This window comes from Parasteatoda tepidariorum, chromosome 9 (genome assembly GCF_043381705.1).
Source record: "Parasteatoda tepidariorum isolate YZ-2023 chromosome 9, CAS_Ptep_4.0, whole genome shotgun sequence".
In the NCBI taxonomy this organism is placed as follows: Eukaryota; Metazoa; Arthropoda; class Arachnida; order Araneae; family Theridiidae; genus Parasteatoda; species Parasteatoda tepidariorum.
In genome coordinates, this window is record NC_092212.1 from 31,575,387 (window position 1) to 31,600,695 (window position 25,309).

Consider the following 25,309-nt stretch of genomic DNA (forward strand, 5'->3'; position numbering starts at 1 on the left):
AACATTTTGATACAATTCTGTAATTGTTGTTGAAGTGTGTGTATCCCTTTTTTATGCAGGGAAAAAAAAGTACTCACTTTTTAAACATCTCTTTTTAGTAGAATTAAAATTTGTGAAAGGTTTTTGAGACTATTGTCTCCTATTGTGAAAATTGAAACAGACTCTACTTTTAACTTCTATGTGTATTTTTTTCACAACAATAGAGTGCAATCATGACCCAAACAGTTCAAAATTGCATTTGTAACTTTGATTGCAACTGTAACTTCAAGCTATTTTTTTTGCATATTTCTTAACAGGATATGTTTGCACATATTGTCCTAACACGACACATTTTATTTAGGCACTCAAAACATATTGAATTTTTTTCAACTGATCTGTAAAACAAAGGAATTTTTTTTATTTTGAGATTAAACTTTTCATATTATTTATCAAAGATTATGTTAAAACACAAACAAAGAAAAAATTATTAGTGCTTCTTTTTTGTTTCTTTTTATTTATATTGTTTCTATTTATCCTCTAGCAAATACCTAATGTTTCACCTACTGGTCGTTATACAACAGGCGTCCCTTTGATTTTCATTTTAAGTATATCTGCCATCAAAGAAATTGCAGAAGATATTGTAAGTATTAATTCATAAGAACTTTATATTTTCCAGCAAGGAGTTTCTTTCCATTTTTTTGCTCAAATAAATAAAGAGAAAAATTCCTCCTTTTTAAAGAAAGTTCTGCTTTTTCTAATTCCCGAAAGAATATTCGTTTTTGGGATTTTTCCTAAGTATGTAAACAGGATTTAAAATCACATTCACTCAATTAAAAATCATGCATCCCAATTCGTTCATTCTATTGATTTAACAATCTCACATCAGAATTTTCGCCTATGCGATTTAAAAATCATGCATCAAGATTCATGTTCAAATGATTAAAAAAAATCTATCGAGATTCATATTAAAGAATCTCACATCAGGATTTGTATTCATGTGATTCAAAAATCACACATTAAGATTCGTATTTATTCAATTAAAAAAAATTACTCATCAATATTTTTTGTTGAAACATTGATAAAATTCTATGGATATATGCTTATGTGCTTCTTATATGTACTTTTTTCTTGCACAAATGTCTGGTATTTTTTCATTTATTTAAAATGTGTTTTGGATTTCTATTTACAGTTTTTTTTTTTTTTTACTGAACTTGTCCCTGCTTTTCAGTATAATTTTTTTTACATCTGGATGATTTTTTTATTGATATTATCTAACACAAATATTTTTTAATTAATAATTAATTCTGCAATAGTTACTATGTATTTGTATTATATTCCTTGATAATAGCTCAGACTTATATGGCTTTGTTTTTGAGACTACTTTATCTATATCATACCGAAACTATGAATAAAATTACTTTGTATCTTCTCTTCTCTCAAGAGATACTCTCTTCTCTTCTCTCAATCTCTCTCCTCCGTACTCTCTTCTCTCAAGAGATGGAAATTTTATATTCATAAAATTTTTATTTTCTTAAATAATACTTACAACTTATAAATTTATATTATTTATTTAGAAACGTCATCTTGCGGATGATGGAGTAAACAAAGCTAAAGTGCAAAGTATGTTATCCTTTCTTTATACGTTGTTTTACTTTTGTATTTCTGTTTCAGTATAATTAACATGAAACTTAAAAAACATTGATAGTGTGTATAATTTTAAGTTCAATTTATTTTTAGGCTTAAAACATGGTCATTGGACTTGGGTTACATGGACAGATGTTCAAGTTGGTGATATTTTAAAACTTACTAGTGGTCAGTTTTTTCCAGCTGATATAGTCTTACTATCTTCAAGGTATTACATTTTAATAAATTATTTGCCTAGTAATCTATTGTTTTCTTGTTGGAAATTAAAAACTCATAAATCTGTAAAACATATCTACAGTTAAAAAATAACTATTCAATTTATATTTAAAAAAATAATGCTTATTTAAAAATAGTATCTAATATTTTCTTATAAGATTAATGTAAAACTTTTCATCTTCATCCCCTTTATTTATTAACAGTTTCAAATGATAATGCTTACATTAATTAATGATGCAATAGCTCACATTCCTAATCATGTTTGTAGGACATCATTTATGCTCATAGGACATTTATGATGTTCTATAAGATCCTTGAGGAAAAGATTTTTTGTAATTCAGATTTCATCCTTTTCTTGTTCTTTTATTGTTATATTGTCAACCCTCTGTCATTGGATATTAAAATTAGAAATGGAATTAAAAAAAATTAAAATAATGATAGGGAATATTTGTTATAATAACAATAAAATTATATATTTAATTTTCATAAGCAAACCTTAAAACTATTTCTTAATTATAGTTAATTAAATTTCATTAAACATGATCAGTCATATATAGAACTAATGATCGAGAACAAGGAAAACAATATAGAAACTAAATTATGGAAACCAAGCTACGTGTTTGTTATACATTTCATTATGCTTAAATATTTTATAATAAACGTTTCATTTTTGCTTCTTCTGTGTTCTTCAGAAAATTTCATTTTTATGCTCTATGGTATATTAGGGGATTTCCAATGTTGAGAATTGTATATTTAATTTCAACTTAAACTGAATATTAAAAACAATTCACCCTGTTTTTCATCTAGGTACTTAATATTATCTTAGTTTTCAATACTTTATGTAAGCAATACTTATTTCTTAAAATGATATTAAAAGAACATTAATTTGCATTATTGCTTACATAAAAAGCTAGATTACTGAAGATTTGGAAATATTTTTAACCGTAATTTTAATTCACAGTGAACCACATGCAATGTGCTACATTGAAACTGCCAATTTGGATGGAGAAACAAATCTAAAAATTAGACAGGTCAGTATTTAATGTGTTGTGATTCTTTTAAATATTATACATTATGCTGGAAATTTTTATTTTTAATTATTTTTTATTATGATCATCTTACATTTCTTCAAAATGTAGGGTCTATTATTCTTTTATACATTATGATAGAAATTTTTTTAAATTATTTTTTATTATGATTATCTTACATTTCTTCAAAATGTAGGGTCTTCCTCAAACGTCTCATTGGCTGACTCCTCGAGATTTAGGTTGTTTATATGGAACTTTAGAATGTGAGCCCCCCAATAGACATTTATATGAGTTTACTGGAAATTTAAGAATAGCTGGGAAACAGTAAGTTGAGCATTTTTATTCTTTTATTTTCAAAATGTATAGTTTGGCAATTATAGTTTATATATTGTTCTGAATTTCAATTTAAAAGGGGTATTAAAATAATTGTCCCATTTAATTTTAAAGTATCGTTATAAATAGTTTTGTTTCTATTTTGAATAAATACTTAAGTTAATAGCATTGGGGAAAAAAATTTTGTTGCATGTGATTTTGAAACATATCTTAGACACTTTATCACTGATTTCAAATCTGTGATCAGTTTCTCTCTCCAAGCTACTGAATTTTTTTTTAAATGTTAGTGTATTTTTTGCAGAAATATGCAAATTTCAAAGTGCTTCCCTATTTTGAACTGTTTCTTTGTGTACTTCTGAACTCTTCCTAATAGGGAAGCGCCTCTAGCCGTTTGCAAAAACATTTCTGAACATGGGTTCCCATGCAATTTTTATCCTGATGATGTGTCCTAACTCCCTGAATTTGGCAAGATCAAGTATTTCTATAAGTACAACAAAAAAATTTGTTGCCCGGCTTATTTTACTATTGGTATATGTAGCTTGAAATAAGCTATAGGAAACTTTTATTTTGCTAAAGATTAAGAGATGACTGCAAAAGAAATGGTCTTAAATTATCTTTAACATTACAGTATCTGTATTTTTCTCCTAAATCCTGAACATGAACTTAATGGTAAAGCTTAAGTTTTCCCATGAGAATCAATATCATATCAATTTAGTTTTAGCCTTATGTATATCACATAGCTGCCCATTACAATAACAAGTGACTTGGAAACATGATACTCAACTTTCAGCTAAAATATTTCATTGACTTAATAATCATTTTCTGTATAAATGATTTAAAATTTTGTCAATTCAAATAACTTCAAAGTTTTAAAAAAGAAAACGATTAGTTTCTGCTAAAGAAAAATTATGTGCATTTCGCTTCAAATAAATGTTATTAATGTGTTGTATTTTTTACCTAAAATTATAGTAAGGAATGTGCAGTAGGTAGGCTTTTGTTTATCCATCCTAATAAAAAATAAGAGATTTTGCAACCCACCAATTGTAAAGCTCATTGTGGGGGGAAGAGGAAGAAAAAGTGACAAAAGCTTAAGGGGTCATCTGCTACCAACCTCCTAGTTTCAGTCTTTGCCATGTGCAAAAATCATAAAAACTGTACAGTTGAATTTGTCTAGGCATAATTTTTCGTACTCTTTCTAAATGGAAAAAGTGTCAAAATTATATGATTTCCCCACTTTACCATTTTCCGTTATCATGGTTTTGAAAATTATTTTCCTCAGCAATATACTCCAACTTCTTACAAAAACATACTACTGTGGAGAAAAAAAAATAAAATTTGACAAAACCGTAATAACAGAGAGGAGAAAAGTGTAGAGAGAGGGGAAATCACAAACCTTGAAATGACTATGCTATTTACAAAGTTATGATAGTTTATTAATGAATACTAAGTAATTTTTTTTTTAAATTTTTCTTAAGTTGTTTAACAAGTTTTTTAGCTATTAGAGAGAGGGGATAGGAAGTGGAACTGTTCTGTTTTTTTGTCTGTTTTAAACATTTCTTTTTAAATTGTTGTTATCCGGGCCTTCTTTCTACCACATTAGATCAGGTAGTCGGGAATCTGTTGTATAATATTATGTGGCTAAGATGTAGTTCTTGCAGAACTTTATATTTTATGTTTAATACATTTTATTTTAGATTATTTTATGATGCATTAGAAGGACATGGTTCTCATAAAAGAAGGTAGCATGAATGTGTTTCAAGTATCATTTGCTTATTGTGTGCTTGAGACAAAACATAATATCACTTGCTTTACAAGAATGCACACTAATTTAATTTTGAATGTTATTTTTTGGAATAAATGTTTCATTTCTCTATCCTTTTCACTTGCTCTATTTGGCAAAAATTATTGCTTGTCAGCTTGTGTTCATTTCCATTTTATCTCTGCAGATAACTAGGTGTATTTACAAACATGATCCTTAAACATGATTTTAATGCTAATGTAGAGGTACAAAACCAATTGAAAATTAATTGGAAATAAATACATAATTAAACTAAAAAAAATTAATGTTCAAATTTCAGTTAATTTAGAAAAAAATGCTGAAATTATAATTTTAAAATACTTAAATAAGAGATATCAATTCAAGGTATCAAAGGATTTAAGTATTTTGATTTCTTTAAAAAAAAAATTTTTTAACCCATTTTGGACGTGTAATTGCATAATTTCAATATAAATAAAAAATTTATTAACACTGTGACATATATTTTTAACTAACTTTAGTTTTCTGCTATTTTTAAAGGCTCTGAAGACAGTTATGAAATATTGGTAATTCAATTGGAGTAAGCACTTCCTGTTGAGAAATTTCCAAAATGCGCTAGTTTTTTACTGTGAAACAGTTATTGTCAGCTTCAATTTTTGAAAATGTATTTTCACTTGAGATTAAGCATATTTTTATGATGAATTAAAGCTGCAAGTTCTGTAAATAAAAAATAAAGCATAAATCTTAAACTAGAGTTTAACTAAAGGATTTGGCCATTAATTTGTTATATCCACACATAGCATGTTTATACACCACACATATACACACCATTTACATATACAAGCCATATATATTTTATATATACACACCATACACACATGATTTTATTTCCTAAATAAAATATTATTTTCCATAAATGAAACTTTGTGTCTTAATGAATTTAAGCATATTTCAATGAAAGTTATACCTCATTTTATAAAATGTCTTTGCTTGGTCTAAAATTGTTTAAGCAAAACGTGCTCAAAACGAAAGGATTTATTTAAAATTTAAAGTTGTAAATAATTTATGTGCAGTTAAAAAATATTTATTTCCTCTGAAAAATATGAAAACCTGTTTTTTAATTTTATAAAAGACAATGTACGCTTATCTTTAAATCTTTTTTAATTCAAAAATATTATGCATATACTTCGTCTTTTAAAAAACAATTTTGACTAATGTGTATTACATTAATGAATAAGTTTATATGAATTTTTTTTATGACCCTCTTTTGCAAAAAGTTGTACTTCACTATGCAAACAAATAAAGAAAATATTTTTTTAAATTAATTTCACTTAAATATCACTTTCAACCATTTTTTGTTATGTTTGGTCTTTTAAATTTGCTTTTATGTTATTATTTAATGTTTCATCAATGCTACTGTAATTTTCTGCTACAATCGTTTCCAAGATAGATTCCTATTTTAATTTTTATTCTTATCTAAGCTCTCTCTTTGTATTCTAAACTCTATTTTCAAATTGCTAAGTTTTTGAAGTTATTCTATTGATAATGCAATCCTAAAACTCTTATAAAATATTCTCTATGTTACTTTTATTTCTGATAACTTAATTTTTAACTAAATTTGGCTAAAAATGTATCATAGAAACATTTTTAGACATGCACTTTGCATTATATTGCTTGTTGTTAAAAAGGAAAATTATCCATCTGATCTTAGCAACTTTTAAATTCTTGAATTTTGTTACCTGGGTTGCTACTGTTATCAGTTTTGAAATATTTCATTGTAAATATGTTTTAATATTATTATTGTTAAAATTTTTTAAGAGAGCCTGGCTCATTGCTAAAAAATATCTAAATATATTGCTAAAACCATTTTAATATTAATTTTTTTTATATTTTTACTTAAAATTTTACAGAACACTGCCTTTAGGAGCTGACCAGCTACTATTACGAGGAGCTAAACTACGAAACACAAATTGGGTTTTTGGTGAGTTATTTCTAAGCTATGAATTCTAAATTTATGTATCTAAATATCAAATTAATATATAAATTTAGTGTTTTTTTTGTGAAGAAAATTAAAAAATATTTATTAATTACTGTGCAGCATTGCACATGTAATAAAATATTTAATTTTTTTCCAAGCTGGATCAAATTTTACTCTGATTCTTGCAGCAAATTAATGTTACTTTACTAATTATATAAAACCATTTTTCTGACTTTTTTGAGTGTACATTATGTATACTTATGTTCCTTGATCTGCCAGAGTTTTAAAAGAATAAAAAAAGGACAAATTATTTGCTATGTGTTTTTTTTTATTATTTACAAATAGTAGAAATTATTCTTATGCTGAAACTAGTTGCATATGCCATGTCAATTTCATAACCCCGTCCATTATTTGTTCCTATATAAAATGGTCGTTGATGGATGTTGGTTGTTCTTATAGGTTAACTCCATTGACTTCAAAATTGTTATTCAAGGTGCATGTTTTTTCACAAATAATTTTAATTCTAATCGGTATCTTTTTCTTGGTGCCAAAATGTCACTTCTGTTTGCGTCATGAAAAAACGGATGGATGACTAAAATTTTGCGTCAATAAAAATTATCTCAACTGATATGATTTTGTGTAAAAACAAATTTTCCAATTATGAATGATAAAGCTATTTTAAATGAATAAATAATTATGTTTTTCGTTTAAGTTTGCATTTAATTTCCTATCATAAAATTTAATTAGCATTAAAAGATAAGAGGAGGTTTGTTTGTTTGAGATGCTTGTTTTTTCTAAAATAACTTTTTTTTCTTCTAATTTAACTTTCAAATCTAAAAGTAAATCATTGATAGCATCATTTTTAGTGCACTCTGACTCAGTGGCGTACGCAGAATTTTTTCAAGGGGGGTGTTCATAATTTTCTGAAACTACTAAAAGAAATTCNTTAATACTTTTTCGGAGGTGAGTGTGCGAAGCGCCCTCTGGCGAAGGGCACTACACCCCCCACGCAAGATTGAAGTATCTCCCTTGATACTTAATCTGACAAAACATATAAATTGATAGTAAACAACCATATCGTAAATATATAAACTAAAATGACAATTAACATTCATCACTAATATTAATGAATATTTCAAATAATGCAAATAACGTAGTTAAATTCAAATAATAAAACATTTTCAATAATCAGGTAATGCACTCAATTATTTAACATAACGTAGCATTAAACTATTAAAATTTATAACTTGCTTATAAATTCAAAATAATATATAAATCAAAAAAAAACTTTAAATTATCAAAAAAGTAAACAATCAATATTTAAGTCAGAGTATTTGNACAGTATCTCTGGTATTGTTACTGATTTCTTCACTAGTCGAAATACTGGCGACGACGGGTTCGGCGATTGAATGAACTTTTTGTTAAGACAAAAAAAAAAACGATTTAGCGACAAGTTCCGAAAGACAAGCGGCAGAGATAATTCTTAGTCTGACTAACTAACTCCACTGTTCCCCCTTTTATATAATTTTTCACCGCGTCTCCAAAATTCCCGAATTGTCTCAAAGACGGCAGAACATCTAGGATTCCAGAATCATCGCGTAAAGACCTCGCGAATGACAGCCAGTCTTGAAAACTATACTGACAGGACAGAAAGGAACCAGTCCATAACAGTATCACGTGAATTTGGTTTCAAAAGTACAACCCTATTATAGTAAATGTTTTTTCAGTATTCTGAGAAATACCGTGAGAAAAAAAAGTAGGCATAAGGTTAATAAAAATTCATAGTCTTAAAAAATAATAGCTCGCATAATTTCTACTAAAATTTTTATTTTTGCCATTTTGTCTGAGCTCAAGGGGGGTGTTTAAGCCCCTAAACCCCTCCCTTGCGTACACCACTGCTCTGACTGCAAAATGAGGTTGCATAGTCAAAAAGGGCTCTTTAAATTAGAGCCTCACACAAATATTTAGACTATATTTTAATCTACTTATTTGTTTTGTTAAATTGTTTTTGATATTCTTTGTGTTTCCATATTAGACCTTTTCTGCATTTGGGGCAGATGTTTGCCTGGTAGCTGAGAGAGATTTTAACGGTCTATCCTAAAGGTTTTATTCAACACAAAGTCTATGGAAAAAATTCTGTGCCTTCCAAAACTGATTGCAAATAGAGGCTGTCTTTCCTGGAGATTTCACTGTATATAATTTTTTTTAATCAAAACTACGGTTGGCAGGTTTAGCATCCTCTTACAAGAACCAAAAATTAGGAAGAAAAATTTTTCAACAACATGCTTTAATATTTTTTGTTAACAAAATTTGTATGAAAAACTCAACAAAAAGAACTTAAAGTAAATTTGTGTATTTTTTTCAGGTGTTGTTGTTTATACTGGACATGAAACAAAATTGATGATGGTAAGAAAATTAGAATTTCAAACTTGTTAAATGTCTGACTTTAATTTTTTTGCTAATTTTTCATTTTTTAAACATTTTTTCTCCAATTAGAATTCCACTACTGCCCCTTTAAAAAGATCTACTGTGGATAAAATAACAAACAACCAGGTAATTGAAAAGAAACATTTGTTTTTCATACAATTATCAATATAAAAGTCATTTTAATTTATAAATTATCCATAGATATAAATATCGATTGATATCAAAAGATAATTATTGATATCAAAGTCATATAAGCCATGACTGATATGGATAATTTTTTTCATTGCTGTTGTCATTTAAAACTTATAAGCTTTTTTAGAATGTGTAAAGTTAAACTTAGCTTTTACTTAAATTTTGATTGGGTGTAATTATATCATTAATGCTATGATTTACTTATCAGGATATATTGTTGAAAATAGGATATACCGAATGCTTATGTATAGGAAAGAAAAGATGTAATTATTTGATGTTTAATGCAACACATACAGCCAAACTTTCTTAACATGCTCTTGAAGTGGCACATGAGAGATTTCTTCACATTAAAAAAGTTCACATTGTCAATTCTGGAAATTGTTAATAAAAATTGTATAGACATTCTGTGTTATAACAATATACATTTTATTTTATGTATAAAATTTGGTTTTTTATTTTCCCTCAGTATTAAAGCATTTATAATTTCTCTGCTTACCTAAAAAATGCTATTAATTGCTAAAGAGGTTATTAAGTTTTTTGATTTCCATTTGAAAGAACAAAATATATTAGTCTGGATGAATCTGAAAAGTTGTACTATTTTTCTTATATTTAAAGCTTTTTAAGTTACAGAAACAAATAAATGAGTATCTGAAAAAGCAACTAATTTAAGTGAGAATAAATGCTTTTGTTTTAATAATTGAAGAAAACTATTACATTGTACTATGTAGAAAGCTTTCACGTTCTTGACTGAGAATTTAGTGAATGATTACATAAAAGAACGAAGAGATACAAACAAAATAACCTTACAGGCATTTAAAATATTTGTTATTAGCTACAAAGCACTTAGGACATCAGTTGCATAAGCTACATGCAAACACTTTTAACATTGTTTCAAGTGTAATTGTCAATTGACTATATTGCCTATGTCATTTTCAATATATTTCTTTCCACCTCTCAAGCATTTGATATCTTTCTATCCATTTTTTAAGCATTTGGTATTTTTCTTTCTGTCTCTGGAGCTTCATTTTGTGGTGGTGCATCTACTGGTTACATTCAAATTATAGTGTGCACTTGTGCTGGACTGATTTGATTTGGTGTTTAGGGGCTTTCTTTATTATTACTCTCTGTGTATGCATGATTGTAACATCCTAACTAGCACAGTTATTCATCTATGAAACCACTCACCAAACCTTACAAACGTATCTTTTATTTCATTCATTGCTGAAGAGATTATTAATTGTTTCATAAATTTTACTTTTGTTAAACTATTGAATTAATGCTTTTACTTTGAAAAATTAAAGTAACTTAATGTAAGATTACTTAAATCTGATGAGTTATATAATTCTTTAAGCAAAAGCTCTTAGCTGCCATTTAATTTCCCACAGTATATTAGGTAAGTAAAATGAAAGGAAGTATCAAATTTTAAAAGATGAACTTTTTTTGCATGTAACTATTGCACTCATATTTTCTTTTTCATTTTTTTTATTTTCAACATTACTTATTGATAAATTAGACAATTAAAAATTCATTCCACAGATTTGAATTACATAACTGAAATTTTTAAGTGATATATAGTTTCTATCACTGTCTTTAAAATGGTGCTTGCACTTTGTACCTGATTTGTAACTTGTTCTAAAAATGTACATCAGTATAGATTTTTTTATGAGAAAGTGACTGTAATGATACTACAGACACATGAAAAAAGATAAATTTCACGAATATTGTCAATAGTTTGTGACTTTAATTACACATTTTTAAATGTGTCGTTTTTTTGTGACTTTAATTACATATTTTTAAATAAGTGGTTTTATGTAAAAGCAAGCTTAATGTCTTTTTTTTTCTTGTCTCAAAATAGTTAAGTTGTCTCAAATTATTACCAAATTTTGAATGTATTTTCATTTAAAATTTGATTATCATGATTATTGGTTAAATAATTTTATTCCTTTTTAGATTCTAATGTTATTCCTGTTACTCATACTTTTGTGCCTTATCAGTGCCATAGCTAGTGAATTATGGACAAAAAAGCATGCCCTTTCTGATTGGTACTTGGGTATTGATGGTATGCTAGTTTATTCTTTAATTTGTTAGTTCATATTAGTTATTAAGAATCGCTGCTAATATGAGCATATTAGTGTGTATTAAACATGTTCAATATATATATTTTTACCCGGTAACATCACTATTATTAAACAGCCTCAAACTAGTTTTCAGACATGCAAAGTGTTTTGCAATCGCTACTCTTAATGCATCCTTGTTAAAATTGAATTTTGAAAAGTATAAGAATTGGGGGTAGCAAATTAATAGTTAAAGGTGGGCAAAACGAAAATGTTATTCATGTTTGAAGAATCACTTTCAAGCAAGTCGGATGTACAAAACGTCAAAACTTGTTTTATTGCTGGAAGAAACAGAAGAGTTGAAAGATAATTATTCAAAATACCTATAAATCTCAAGTGATAATCAAACATGTTTTGATATTTTGCACAACCTCCTTCCTTATCTGGGATTTAGCAGATTTAAGTAGTATTTTTGTTTTTTCTTAGTTTTAATTTGCGACCTTAACTGTTTTTATATTTTTCTCTTATTTTTTTAAGAGGATCCTAAAAATATCTGTTAAGGATGATTATTACAGAACTGCAATATAAAAGTTGGGGTAATTTAAGTATAAAAATAAAATCTTTTCAAATAAAATAAAAGTTTGTACCAAAACCAATAATTTTTTATAAATTAAAAAATACCAATTTATGTTTAAATTATTATGAATTTTTCATAGAATGAGATTCTGTGGTTATTATATTTTAAAATTCTAAATTCTTATAACTACTAGTTTTTCAAAATTTTATTGCAACGTTTTTGAGACACCCTGTATATACTCACTCTGTTAAGTAGAAATGTCCGTCTTCTTATAAAATAAATTTAATTTTTTTCCTTCATTGTGTATCTAAATAAATATTTATTATTTATTTAAAAATTCAGATATTTATTTCAGAAGTTTTTCATATTTTAAAAATGTATGTAAATAAGTGCTGATTTAAATTTATTTTCTGTTAGAAGTGGATCAAAATATTATGAATTTGTTTGATCAAATGTTACACCGTCATTGTCAGTACTATGAATGTGTAATTTTCTGAATTGCTGCAGTGTCTTTTTAAAAAATGAATTGCTTTTTCTAGATCTTACCAGCTCAAATTTTGGCTACACTTTTCTAACATTTATCATTCTCTACAATAATCTGATACCTATTAGTTTGCAAGTGACCTTGGAGCTAGTTCGATATATGCAAGCTATTTTCATAAATATGGTATGTAACTTTTAACTACATCATTGCAAAACATTTTTTCTAATTTACAAAATATATGATAAATGAATTATCTATCACAATTTTACTTTTTCACAACTAAAATTTTTAAATGTATCTATAAAAGTTAAAAACTGATTCTAAGTTGGATATGACTTGTTTAAAAAATTCTGAAATATTAATTTAGTGATAACTTAATATTTATTTCATAGAATTAGAGTTATTTTTATCTTGGAATGTAGTAGCGTAGAAAAAAATTGTAATGTAGGCAAATTTTAATTTTTTTCATATTTTTTTTTTATTTGTTCTTTTTGTGTTATTTACATTGGTATACATTTCCTTGCAATTCAGTTCTGTTATTTTCATCCGATAGTAACTTTATGTCTGTGTAACTTTTAATTGAGTGTTTGTATTCCTAATCAAAAAGAAGTTGGTTATGAATATCTGATAATTTCCTTAAATTTGCTTCCTATGTATTTGATATTGAATAAAAATAAATATCTTATATTCTTGCCTTTTCAGGATATTCACATGTATGATGAAAAAAGTAATACACCTGCTATGGCTAGAACGTCGAATTTAAATGAAGAACTAGGGCAAGTAAAATACATTTTCTCTGACAAAACCGGGACTTTAACAGAAAATATAATGGAATTCAAGCAGTGTTCAATAGCTGGTGTCAAATATGGGTTTGTCATTTTATGCTTCTTATTTTCTTTTGAACATTTATTTCTCTTATAAGATCGAAATAAGTTTGTTAGTAATATCATTGAAATTATTAAATCATGAAAAAATATTTTATTATTTGTTATTGCTTGTTTTTTTTCTGTGTTCCTTGCTTATTATTACTTACAATCACTAACTTTCACAAATGTTTTATATTTTCAGGGATCCTGAGAAAGATTTTGACAGAGATGTCTTGATTCAAAATTACCTAAGTGGCCATGTAAGAAAAACTTTTATCTTAGTAATTAAGTTTATGCTTTGTATTTAGATAATTGTCGAAATAATCTTGTGATAAATGTAATGTCTTGATATTTGTAGGCCACAGCTCCTTACATAAGGGAATTTTTAACTTTGATGGCTGTTTGTCATACTGTCGTTCCTGAAAAAGATTCACAATCCGATGACGTACAATACCAAGCAGCCTCTCCAGGTAGGCATTTAAATCTACTTTTCCAGATTGTACCTCTTTTAATTTTCAATATATTGCTCCTATATAGTTTATCTGAATATTAATTAAAAATATCTATAATTTATATTACATATTTTTTATTAAAAATGTGTTATAAGTTTTCGCTTTCCCATACACATCGAATGTTACCTAGAACCCCTAAAGTAGAAACTACTCAAACAGGGTTGCCACTCCACAGGGAGAACAGGAAAAAACTGGAAAATTTAAAAATTACCTAAATTAACAGGGAAAATGCAGGGAATTTTGATTATTTTTTTTCTTTACAAACTGGGAAAATACGGGGATATTTTTATTTTTGNAAGTTTTCGCTTTCCCATACACATCGAATGTTACCTAGAACCCCTAAAGTAGAAACTACTCAAACAGGGTTGCCACTCCACAGGGAGAACAGGAAAAACCTGGAAAATTTAAAAATTACCTAAATTAACAGGGAAAATTCAGGGAATTTGGATTTTTTTTTCTTTGCAAACTGGGAAAATACGGGGATTTATTTTTTTTCTTTCTTTGATCTTTTAAAAAATGGTGACCACTCAAAGCGTAATCAATGGGATATTTAACCATAATATTTCAGCTATACTAAACTATTTCATTTACCAAAGCATTATTTAAGTATGTTCAGCTGTTTTTCCAGCAATTGAAACTAATAAATATAGTTAGCCCAATATAGCTCACACAAGAGCACAGTAATTGTTTTTTCCTCTTAATATATTGCATATAACGTGTACAGGGAAAACACAGGGAATTTTTTTCTTTCAGATTTGAGTGGCAAAACTGTGACCAACATTATCGTAAAATAAAAGTCTTTGCAGAACATATTATTCTCGGACTAAGTAATGACAATTCAGAAGTCTCCTTCCTCTCAACATCTACATTTTTCTAGTTATGATCAGGTTTTGTAAATTGTGTGAATTAAACTTATTACCAGTGATTGAAAGTAGTATACTACAAGCAATGAAACTACTGTACTTGCTACTTTTTTTGTACTGTAGCGGGCTACTTATTTTTTTTTTATTTTTAAGTTGTGTAATGAGTAGTACAGCACATAAAAAACCCAGTTTTATAGCAATTCCTGGAAAAAACTTTTTGCATTAGTTTGGTAAGGAAACAAGGTTTTAACGCAACTAGTTATTTTTTAAAAATTTGATGGGTTCTAATTTTTGTGAATCCATCAATGGATGCAATGAAAATGCTCATGTGGCTGAGCGTTAACAGAAATAGCATATTTAGAATCACGTATAACTGGTATTTAAACTATCCATTATGAATACTAGATTATTTATCTTAGTCACACTTATGCATGCGAATGTACACTCATGAAATATTGGTGTTATTTCAACGGAAGGAGCATGTTTTTGATGTACTTAATTTCATAAAGGAAAAAAAGGAGCATTAAATATGTTACATAATTGCAATATTTGATAATTTCCTATCATTTCTTTAACTAAATTTTGATAGTCGAGAGAGGCATAAAAAGTTAATAGCGTAAATGAACAAATTTTAAAAAAATGTTTTAGATTAACAAACTTTTCGTTTGGACATAAATAAGAAGCCATTTTTTTTATTATTAAGATCTCCAACAAAGTTTGTCTACTTAAAGTAGGAAAGTAGTTACTGCATTTCGAAAGTGGTTGTAGTCACTACATTTAAAAGAAAGTATTTGTAGTTAACCACGTTTGTGATAAAATAGTTTTAGTTGTAATAAAATAGTTTAGTTTTACCAACCTTATCTTATTTTTTAACTAAAAATTTGATTGCAGTACAAAGATAATCCTCATGATAATACTATGGTACACATAAGGATTATACAATTGCATGTTGGCAGATGTACTATGCTCTAAATTGTTAATGTTAAAAAATCTATTTACAAAAAGTGATCCAGTTTCAAATTGATGTGTACCAGCTTGTCTCAGAAGTAAAGGCAGCTGGTGTACAAGGCTGATAACACTGCTATATTCATTCATGCTTTGATTTCAAATGTAGGGACCCTTAACCTCTAAGACTCCCAATAACTTTGTATGAGCCGCGGTGGCTCAGAGGATAGAGCATTCGTCTTCCAATGACGTGAACCGGATTCGAATCCCAGTCGATACGAATTCTGCATCCGACTTGCACCGGCCACGCTACTGACGTGAAATATCACTCAGTGGTAGACAGATCATGGGTTAGGGTCCCCTGCCGTCAGGCTAACCGTGGGAGGTTTTCATGGTCTTCCTCTCCATTCAAATGTGGAATAGCTCCATCAAAAAGTCCTCCACGAAGGCAAATTTCTCCCAATACTCGATCCAAGAGTTTCCTTGTCTTCTTGATTGGGTTCAAAATTACAAGGCTACGTAGTTGAACATTAGTAGTCGTAAACCCATAAAATTGGGTCGGCTGTTCAACGACGGTTATAAAATAAAATAAAATAACTTTGTATCGTGGGAATTACAATTAAATAACTTTATATTTAACCAAATTAAGTTCTTTAAGAAAGAAAAAAAAATTTGTTTGAAAAATGAAATTATTTGTTTAAAAAATCTGTTTAAAATTTAAATAACGTTAGTTGTAATATAGTTTTGTCTATTGCCCATAAGATATTTTTTATTATATAAAGTTTTGCAGCAGAACAATAAATGTAATAAACTAGATAATTTTTCTTAGAAGGATAAATTTAAATGTGCTTGATCCATTTAAATCTATTGTTTTTTTGTTGGTTTTTTTTTATTTTATTTATTTTAGTAGAATTCCATAATTAGATATTTTTTTAGCCAAGTTTTTTTAAGAATTTTAGCATTTCGCTTATAAATCTATAATTATTTTTATCTAGATGAAGGAGCACTTGTAAAAGGAGCAAAAAATTTAGGTTTTGTGTTTACAACAAGAACACCTGAGTATGTCATTATAAAAGCTGTAAGTGAATAAATTTTCTTATAAATTTTAAACTTAGTTGCTTTGAAACAATTGATTAGAGATTTTATTATTTTGGGTAATTTTAAATTTTGTCAAAAATGTATTAAATGAAATTTGTTTTTTTTCCCTAAGCACTTATTGCCATAAGATTCGATGACTATGAAATAAATTATTTCAATCGAAAGTAATCAATTCAAAATTGTTAAAAAATGCAAAACATTGTTACATATTTGTCCAGTCCCTTCAGTCATTGTATTTGGAATAGCAAACAGTTGAAATTATTATTAAATTTTTTTATTTAGAAAGGAGAAAAAAGGTTTATTTATCTAAAACTTCATTTTGCTTTGTGATATTGAATAAAAGTTGACTCAATTTCATCATTTGAACATACCACTCATTCTCAATGTAGCAACAGATAAATTCTGAAAGCAGAACAAGGTCGAAATAAAGAAAAGGCACAGTTACCAAAAAAAAAAGGGGGGGGAAATTTGATGCAAGAAAACAAAGGAGAAAAAAGTTGACGAAATGGAATAAAATACGGCATTTTTATTAGAACTTAGGGGTGGGAAAGAGCTGAATTGTAAAGAATTATTGCCTTGTCAAATTTAAATTTATGCAAATGGTCTCAATAATGTGCAACAATCAATGATTTGCCAAATTCCTGATAATGGAAATTCTGTCTTTGTAACTGTGATCTGAATCGCAGAGTGCCTCTCGTTTGCCCATTATATCTAATATTGTATTGCCAAAGTATGTGGCAAATGCCCTAGGGATTATCAACACTAATACAGGGTGCGTAGTGTTTTTAAAAAGTGCTTAAAGGTGCTTATTTATTTTTTTAAAGCCCTTAAAGGTGCTTTTTTCATTGGATGTTTTTAAAAAGTGCTTAATTTTCTCTTTTTTAAAATGAGATTTTTCCCTTACCATGTTGATTTTCGCTATGAATTATTCAAAAAGACACAGTTCACATTGTTCTATTCAACGTTTTCACAATTCATTCTACCCCAATCTATTTCGGCGTATTTTCAGTACGTAGCATATGAAAATGCCATTTGTTTTACATGATTCAAAATTTCATGATTTTGTCAAAATTTGAAGAATTGATTTGTTATAATTGTCGAAAACAATGCCAAAAGTTTTTTTTCTTTTTTTACATGATTTTTAAAACAAGATAAAGCCGAACAATTGTCAAAAACTTTCCAACCCTGCCTAATTATAATATTTTTTTAAAGTGATTAAAAATATTTTTTGAGTGCTTGAAAAGTGCTTAAAAGGTGCTTATTTTTTGTTGAATAATTTGGCTATGCACCCTGTAATATAATCTTTAAAGTATTTAAATTTGTTGACTGAACTGAAAATAGCTTTGAAACAAAATAAAAGAGAATGTTAGTAAATTTGTAACTGTTTGTTTTGGTTATCAAAAAGTGTTAACGAAATAGTTCCTTCTTTTAAATAGTTACACTCCCTTTGTTTTTGAAAATTCAAGCTAATTGTCTTATGTCTGTATTCTAATATTAAAATTTAACAGTTATTATTTTATCAAATATTTCAACTGATAAGCACCATGATTGTCTTTAAAATTATTTTATTTGAAATTGAAATTTTATTATTCATTAGTTGGATGAAGAAGAAGAGTATGAAATTCTGAATGTTTTAGAATTTAATAGGTGAGTTAAATAATTTGTAACAGATTAAGTTTTTTAATCATGACTTTTCATGGTATATTTCTGTTTTTTATTTTAGTGATCGTAAAAGAATGTCTGTAATTGTTCGATGTCCGAATGGGAAAATAAAGCTTTACTGTAAAGGAGCTGTAAGTATATGTTGATGATAAAATGTTTTATTTTTACATTTATATTTGATTTGTGCTGTAAGTTGTGCAAAAAAAGAAACCAAAACTTTCTGGTAAACTTTTGATTTTATTATGACATTTTCATCTAGTGATACTCTATCTTAATGGTTTGAGTGACTAATCTTAAATATGCTAATTAATTAATGCAGATTATATTTAAGTTATGAAATCAGACACAAAATCATTCTTTCTTTGAATAAACTTACCTTTATTGACGCAGTTAGATTTTTGTCCTTCAAAATATGGGAGTAACGGCAATCTGGAAAATATGAACCCAATATGTTGAGCTAGAGAGAGGTCAAAGGTTTGGAGCCCATAATGTTAATTTTACTTTTTGCATACAAAATTCGTTTAGCCATGTGAAAGATGATTTTTTATAATTATTTATTAATTTTTATGTTTTTATTTACTAGGAGCAGAAAAAATTTTAAATTGTGTGTGACACAAATTTTTACATCATTTTTAAGGATTGTACTTTTTGTGACAAAATTTGTTAAATTTCTGAGCTATCAAACTTTAAAAACTCTAACGTTTAAAATTTAATTTCACAAGAACGATTTGGCTGATTTAATTTAAATTTTGTATTTTGACATACAAAATTATATTCTTTAAAATGACGTACAAATTTATATATTTTACAATCCAAACTGCATTTTGAATTGAATTTTCTTTATATAAAATAATTTTGTACAAAAATATTTTAATTTGCTTACAAAATTCTCAAGACATGACAAAATATGCAAAAATTAGCATTAAGGCTCTCCTGACCAAACTAATGAGATCTTATTTGGGAGATCATGGCCTCTCGACTTTGAGGGTCAGAAATCCTAAATCCATCAAGAAAAACAGATTGTTTATTCAGAAAAAGTACTTTTTTTGTATCTGATTTTGTAATTTAAAATATTCTCTGCACTAATTAATTAGCATATTTTCAATAAGCTCCTCAAACCCATAAGATTGAGTCTAAGTATGCGATAATCCAGTAATTAGATCATAAGTCATTCATGGTGTTCTGTTTTTTTTCCTGCTCTGCACAACCTTAATGTCTCAAAATATTTTTAAAAATCGATTACATGAAGAAGAAGAAAAAAAACCTCAAAATTTAGCTGCTTTTCCATAAAAATATCAAAATTTTATTTTTGGAACCTTTTAAGTGTTGAAATATTCCTTTGAAAAGAAGCTTTTGTTAATAATTTTTAATCGGAATTTCTAGACTTTTGTTGATTATATTATGATTGTTTAATCTGTCACCAATTCTCATATCAAAATGTGCTGTATTTTATTAGTGTATAATTTTTTGCATTTTTTCTTTTTATATTTTTAACATCTCCATTTTATATTGTTTTAGGATACAGTGATATATGAAAGGTTAAGTGAACAGACACACAACAAGGATATAACTCTTGAGCATTTAAAAGATTTTGCTAGTAGTGGTATGATAAAACTTTATGTCTTAACATTTTCATACATCATTGTGTAACATTTCTGTGCTTATGATTTTCTAATCTCCCATCATTCATGCTTTTTGAGTATGATGTAAAACTGAAATTTTGCTACTGGCCAGTGGCCAGCTTTAGCATCTTTAAATTTGGCCATTTTTACTAAAATAGAACTTTTTTAAACAAGTAAAAAAACAGCATTCATAATGTAAAGCTTTATTAGCATTAATAATGTAAGGTGTTTCTTTTGAAACATTTCTCAAAAGTAATCATTACCAGGTTTATTTCTAAAATTTTTAAGAAATAAACATGAACTAAAGTGATTTTCATAATATTATAAAGTATTTATAATTCCTTAGTTTTTAAAATAATAAATAAAGTGCACATGGGATGCATTTAAGGTGACAAAAGTGGCAATTGACACTCCTTATATTTTGTTGCCCTGTGACCAGTGATGACAAACTGTTAATTTTGCCCTATATTTCTAAGCACTATAGGATATACAATTTCTAGAGCAATAGAGTATTACTCTAGAATTTACATTTTTAATTCTACTGATGTTTTGTACAGTATTTTAGATATTCAGATTTTAAGTAATATTTATTATATATTGTATTTTATGTAATATTTTTCAGTTGTGATTATGTGAATAAGTACCACATGTAGTCAATTTTTTGTAAGACATAACCCTAAGATATGTGATAGAAAACTCTAAATCATTGTTCATTTCATGAAACATTGCATTGACATGGCATTAGTATTCCATGCTTAGAAAAAAAAAAAATACCAGAAATAGAGATAAAATTTGAGTAAATTTGTGTAAGAAAGGGAAAGTGACAATGAAGATCACTAACATTTTAAATTCTAAGAATCCCAAAAATTACTGATGATTAAAAAAGTAAATAGAGAAAAACTGAAGAAAATGTAAATGTGTGGTTTGAGGCATTCTTCCTTAGAAACTAAGATTTCTCTCAATTTTAATGTTTCCTACTCCATGTTAAACCATTAAACAAAATTATTTTCATGGATGTTTTTTTTTAAATTTTGTTCTCAGATTGCATTAGATCTGTTCACCTTTAAAACTCTTTTTAAAGGGCATTGTTCCTTAGAAACTAAGATTTCTCTCCATTTTAATGTTTTCTACTCCATGTTAAACCATTAAACAAAATTATTTACATGGGTGTTTAAATTTTGTTCTCAGATTGCATTAGATCTGTTCACCTTTAAAACTCTTTTTTAAAGGGTTGACCGAATTTTTTGAGATTTAGAGAGAAAAAACTTTTAACTAAATAGAATGCAGCAAACTGTAAATTTCTCTTTTTGCTTTTCTTTATTTCAGTTTTCAAATTTCTTCTCTTTTTTGGAACACCCAATAATTTGATATGGCAAGTNGTGTTTTTTAAATTTTGTTCTCAGATTGCATTAGATCTGTTCACCTTTAAAACTCTTTCTAAAGGGCATTGTTCCTTAGAAACTAAGATTTCTCTCCATTTTAATGTTTTCTACTCCATGTTGAACCATTAAACAAAATTCTTTACATGGGTGTTTTTTAAATTTTGTTCTCAGATTGCATTAGATCTGTTCACCTTTAAAACTCTTTTTAAAGGGCATTGTTCCTTAGAAACTAAGATTTCTCTCCATATTAATGTTTTCTACTCCATGTCAAACCATTAAACAAAATTATTTACATGGGTGTTTTTTAAATTTTGTTCTCAGATTGCATTAGATCTGTTCACTTTTAAAACTCTTTTTAAAGGGCATTGTTCCTTAGAAACTAAGATTTCTCTCCAATTTAATGTTTTCTACTCATTGTTAAACCATTAAACAAAATTATTTACATGGGTGTTTTTTAAATTTTGTTCTCAGATTGCATTAGATCTGTTCACCTTTAAAACTCTTTTTAAAGGGCATTGTNCTTTTTGAAAGATGTTTACCTTACCATCATTTTGGAAATAATCATTAGTGTATTACTTCATCGTTTTTTCTTCTTTTTAAGATTATTTCCAACTATATATATTTTTTTAGTTGGGTTTAACAATAATAAAACGGCTTTTTGTAGTGATTCAGAAAACCGGAAAAATCAGTTAACCGGACTAGCGGTGTTCCCTCTCGTTCCGGATAATAGGTTCCCTACTGTATTAAGAATTATATGTGATTGTTATTTATAATTTTATTTACTTTCTGAGTAAATAATTAAAATAATAACAATGTAAATCTATTACTGTGTAGGTTTGAGAACATTGTGCCTTGCCGTGGCTGAAATTTCACCAGACTTTTATGATGTAAGTAGCTTTAAAATATTTCATTCTCAGTATGCCAAATCGTTCGATTTGAAATGTGACTTAATTTTTTTTTTTTTAATCCAGGAATGGAAAGATACCTACCATAAAGCTAGCACAGCTATTCAGTATCGAGAAAGAAAAATGCAAGAAGCAGCTCAACTTATCGAAACTGTAAGCTCTCAAAATAGTTTTGTTTTCATCATTTATTGTACATTGTTTAATAGTCAAATAATAGCATTGAATCTGTATCCTAGTTAAAATGTTAATATTCTTCATAAATAAGTTACAATTTAATTGGCAAAAGTTAGATCTTAGAGTAAAACAAAAAAATTTTCCAGGTTCTTATTTTTAATAATCAATGAATTGAACAATCAGTCTAAAAAACTAAAACTAGGGGCTAAATATTCTTTTGTATTCTAATATATANTTTCGGAACTTCAGTATTCAAAAAAGTATACAAAAACTAGACGTTAAGAACGTATCCAATGAGCGAGCAAAGCGAGCATTGGATTGCAAAGCAATCCGAAATGAACTGTGAAAGCAGTCCCGGGGGTTGGTGAGCGCCAGCGAGCAGGGGGCGAAGCCTCCTAGTGTATTCTATTTATACAACAATAATGTAGGCATTTTTTTAAAAAACTTAATTTCATTCCTTTATCCTTCCAAGTTCGAGCCAAACTTTTACTAAACTTGTACAATTCATCATTTAATTAATGTAGACTTCCTATTTAATACAAATGTTTATTTATTTGTTTATAGAATTTAATTCTACTTGGTGCCACAGCTATTGAAGATAGACTTCAAGAGGTATCTTTTGCAATTATTTTTGTTTTATTTCTTGATTTTTATTAATTACAATCAGTGATTAGATTTCTCTCATTTTGTGGGAAATAAAAATTAAGAATGCATAGATAAACTTGTAATCTTAAGAATTAAATATAATTTAAACCTTGGAGATATTTAAGGAAAATTAAGGTGATATATATATTTTTTAATTTCTTAATAAAAAGCATTTCTTGAAGGATTCAAATTCCAATAATTTATAGAAGATAAAGTATTATGTTTTTTTATTCTTTGTGTAAGTTTGTGACACATAATTGCTTCTCATTTGAAAATCAGTGGTGTAATAACATTAAAAAGAAAATGTTTAATTCTTCCAAATTGTGGCAATTCACACAAATACCACAGTTCAGGTAAACAATATAAAATTGTATCAAACATTAAAAAAACTTGTCATGGCTATTATTGCTGTTTAAAATAATATTTTTATACTATTTTGTGATGCAGTAGCAGCAAAATACTAGTGTTACTCAAGCTACCTACCACTTTTTAGCTTTTTTTCTGTCCTTTAATATTTTCCAGGTAATTAGTCCTCATTATAAAAAAGAATTAGTTCTCATTATAAAAAATATTTAAAATATCCTTTCTAAATAATAAACTAAAATGGTAATCATGGTTCATATTTGTCCTGATTTTTAACTTTTTCTCCTTATTTTCATTATTTTAAAATGTGTTCAGAATATCCCATTTTCTAAAAATAAAAATGAAAATTTAAAAAAAATGGATTGGAAGAATTTAAAAGAAATTCTTCCAATCAGAAACAGTTATTTTATCATGATCATGTAAAGTCTTTGAAAATTATTTTGCATTTTGTTAATGTATATAGTGCTTAAAAATATTTATTGAGTGCTTAAAAAGTACTTAAAAGGTGCTTATTTTTTGTTATTTAATTTGGCTACGCATCCTGTAAAAGAATTCTCCGAAATTATAACATTGGGACAAGGAAAAAAATGTTTCCTTTTGAATGCAGAGTATAAATGAAATATAAAATAATAAGAATAAGTAAAAATTAAAGGGAAAACAAATAAAAATAAAAGAAATTTTAAGAAAATAAGTGAAAATGCTGATAAATTATGTTATGGTCACAGAAAGCAATAATTTTAACTTACAAATAAATTGAAACTGGGTGAGTTTGATTATAATAGGCGATTGATAACATTAACCGCAATCACAATAAGCTGAGACTACTATATTTGTTTTGAAAGTTTCAAAACTTATTCATTTATCTATTATTATTTTAATTTAAAGGGTGTTCCTGAAGCAATTTCGGATCTCCTAAAGGCTGATATCAGGTTCTGGGTATTGACTGGAGATAAACAAGAAACTGCAATTAATATTGGTACTTGTTAGCTTTATTTTTAGGAAGATTTCAAAAGTGATCTCACCTTTAAAAAAAATAGTTGCAGTGTCAAAAAGAAAATAAAACACCCTAAATAACTTTTGACCTAATGATCGAATTTTAATGTACTAAAGCTCATTATTAATGGATCTGAGAGAGATGACGACAAGTATGCTAATTAATTAATGCAAGCATTACTTTTAGTTGGGAAATTAAACTGATAAACGTACATTCTCTGAATAAACACACCTTTTTTTGACGGATTCCATACCCTCAAAATATAAGGGCTACCTGCAATCTTGAAATCTCCTGCTTGTTCAGGAGAGCATTCTAAAGTTTTTACTTTTTGTGTTTTTTGCCGTATCTCGGTATGTTTTTCGCAAAACAAAAACCTTTTTGCACACGATTATAAAATTCGCTTATTTAAGGATAACTCCATGCAAAAGATAAGTAATTATTATTTTATTCAATAACTGTCGAAAAAGTTTTATTTGAAGGTATACACATTTCTGTATCATTTTAAAAGCTAATTTTATGTTGCAAAATACTAAATTTGTACTACATCTGTCAAATAGTTCCTGACAATTCTAATTCTAATTATCCAATTTTTTAAATTCAATCAAAGTTA

General features: G+C 27.3%; 1 protein-coding gene across 7 annotated transcripts in view; it reads left to right on the forward strand.

Moving 5' to 3' along the window:
- LOC107446997 (ATPase phospholipid transporting 8A1) overlaps positions 1 to 25,309 on the forward strand; it is a 68,888-nt gene that overhangs the window by 5,065 nt on the left and 38,514 nt on the right. For all 7 annotated transcript variants that reach the window (XM_043048171.2, XM_071185391.1, XM_071185392.1 and 4 more), the window contains 21 exons: positions 521 to 619; positions 1,554 to 1,599; positions 1,717 to 1,831; positions 2,801 to 2,870; positions 3,064 to 3,191; positions 6,867 to 6,937; positions 9,300 to 9,340; positions 9,431 to 9,487; positions 11,504 to 11,612; positions 12,724 to 12,851; positions 13,371 to 13,537; positions 13,737 to 13,794; positions 13,893 to 14,004; positions 16,850 to 16,932; positions 18,550 to 18,599; positions 18,676 to 18,745; positions 20,133 to 20,217; positions 22,453 to 22,505; positions 22,590 to 22,676; positions 23,262 to 23,309; positions 24,591 to 24,681. In XM_043048171.2, the coding sequence (XP_042904105.1) occupies positions 521 to 619; positions 1,554 to 1,599; positions 1,717 to 1,831; positions 2,801 to 2,870; positions 3,064 to 3,191; positions 6,867 to 6,937; positions 9,300 to 9,340; positions 9,431 to 9,487; positions 11,504 to 11,612; positions 12,724 to 12,851; positions 13,371 to 13,537; positions 13,737 to 13,794; positions 13,893 to 14,004; positions 16,850 to 16,932; positions 18,550 to 18,599; positions 18,676 to 18,745; positions 20,133 to 20,217; positions 22,453 to 22,505; positions 22,590 to 22,676; positions 23,262 to 23,309; positions 24,591 to 24,681 (1,768 nt within the window). The remainder of the gene's footprint in view (positions 1 to 520; positions 620 to 1,553; positions 1,600 to 1,716; positions 1,832 to 2,800; positions 2,871 to 3,063; positions 3,192 to 6,866; positions 6,938 to 9,299; positions 9,341 to 9,430; positions 9,488 to 11,503; positions 11,613 to 12,723; positions 12,852 to 13,370; positions 13,538 to 13,736; positions 13,795 to 13,892; positions 14,005 to 16,849; positions 16,933 to 18,549; positions 18,600 to 18,675; positions 18,746 to 20,132; positions 20,218 to 22,452; positions 22,506 to 22,589; positions 22,677 to 23,261; positions 23,310 to 24,590; positions 24,682 to 25,309) is intronic.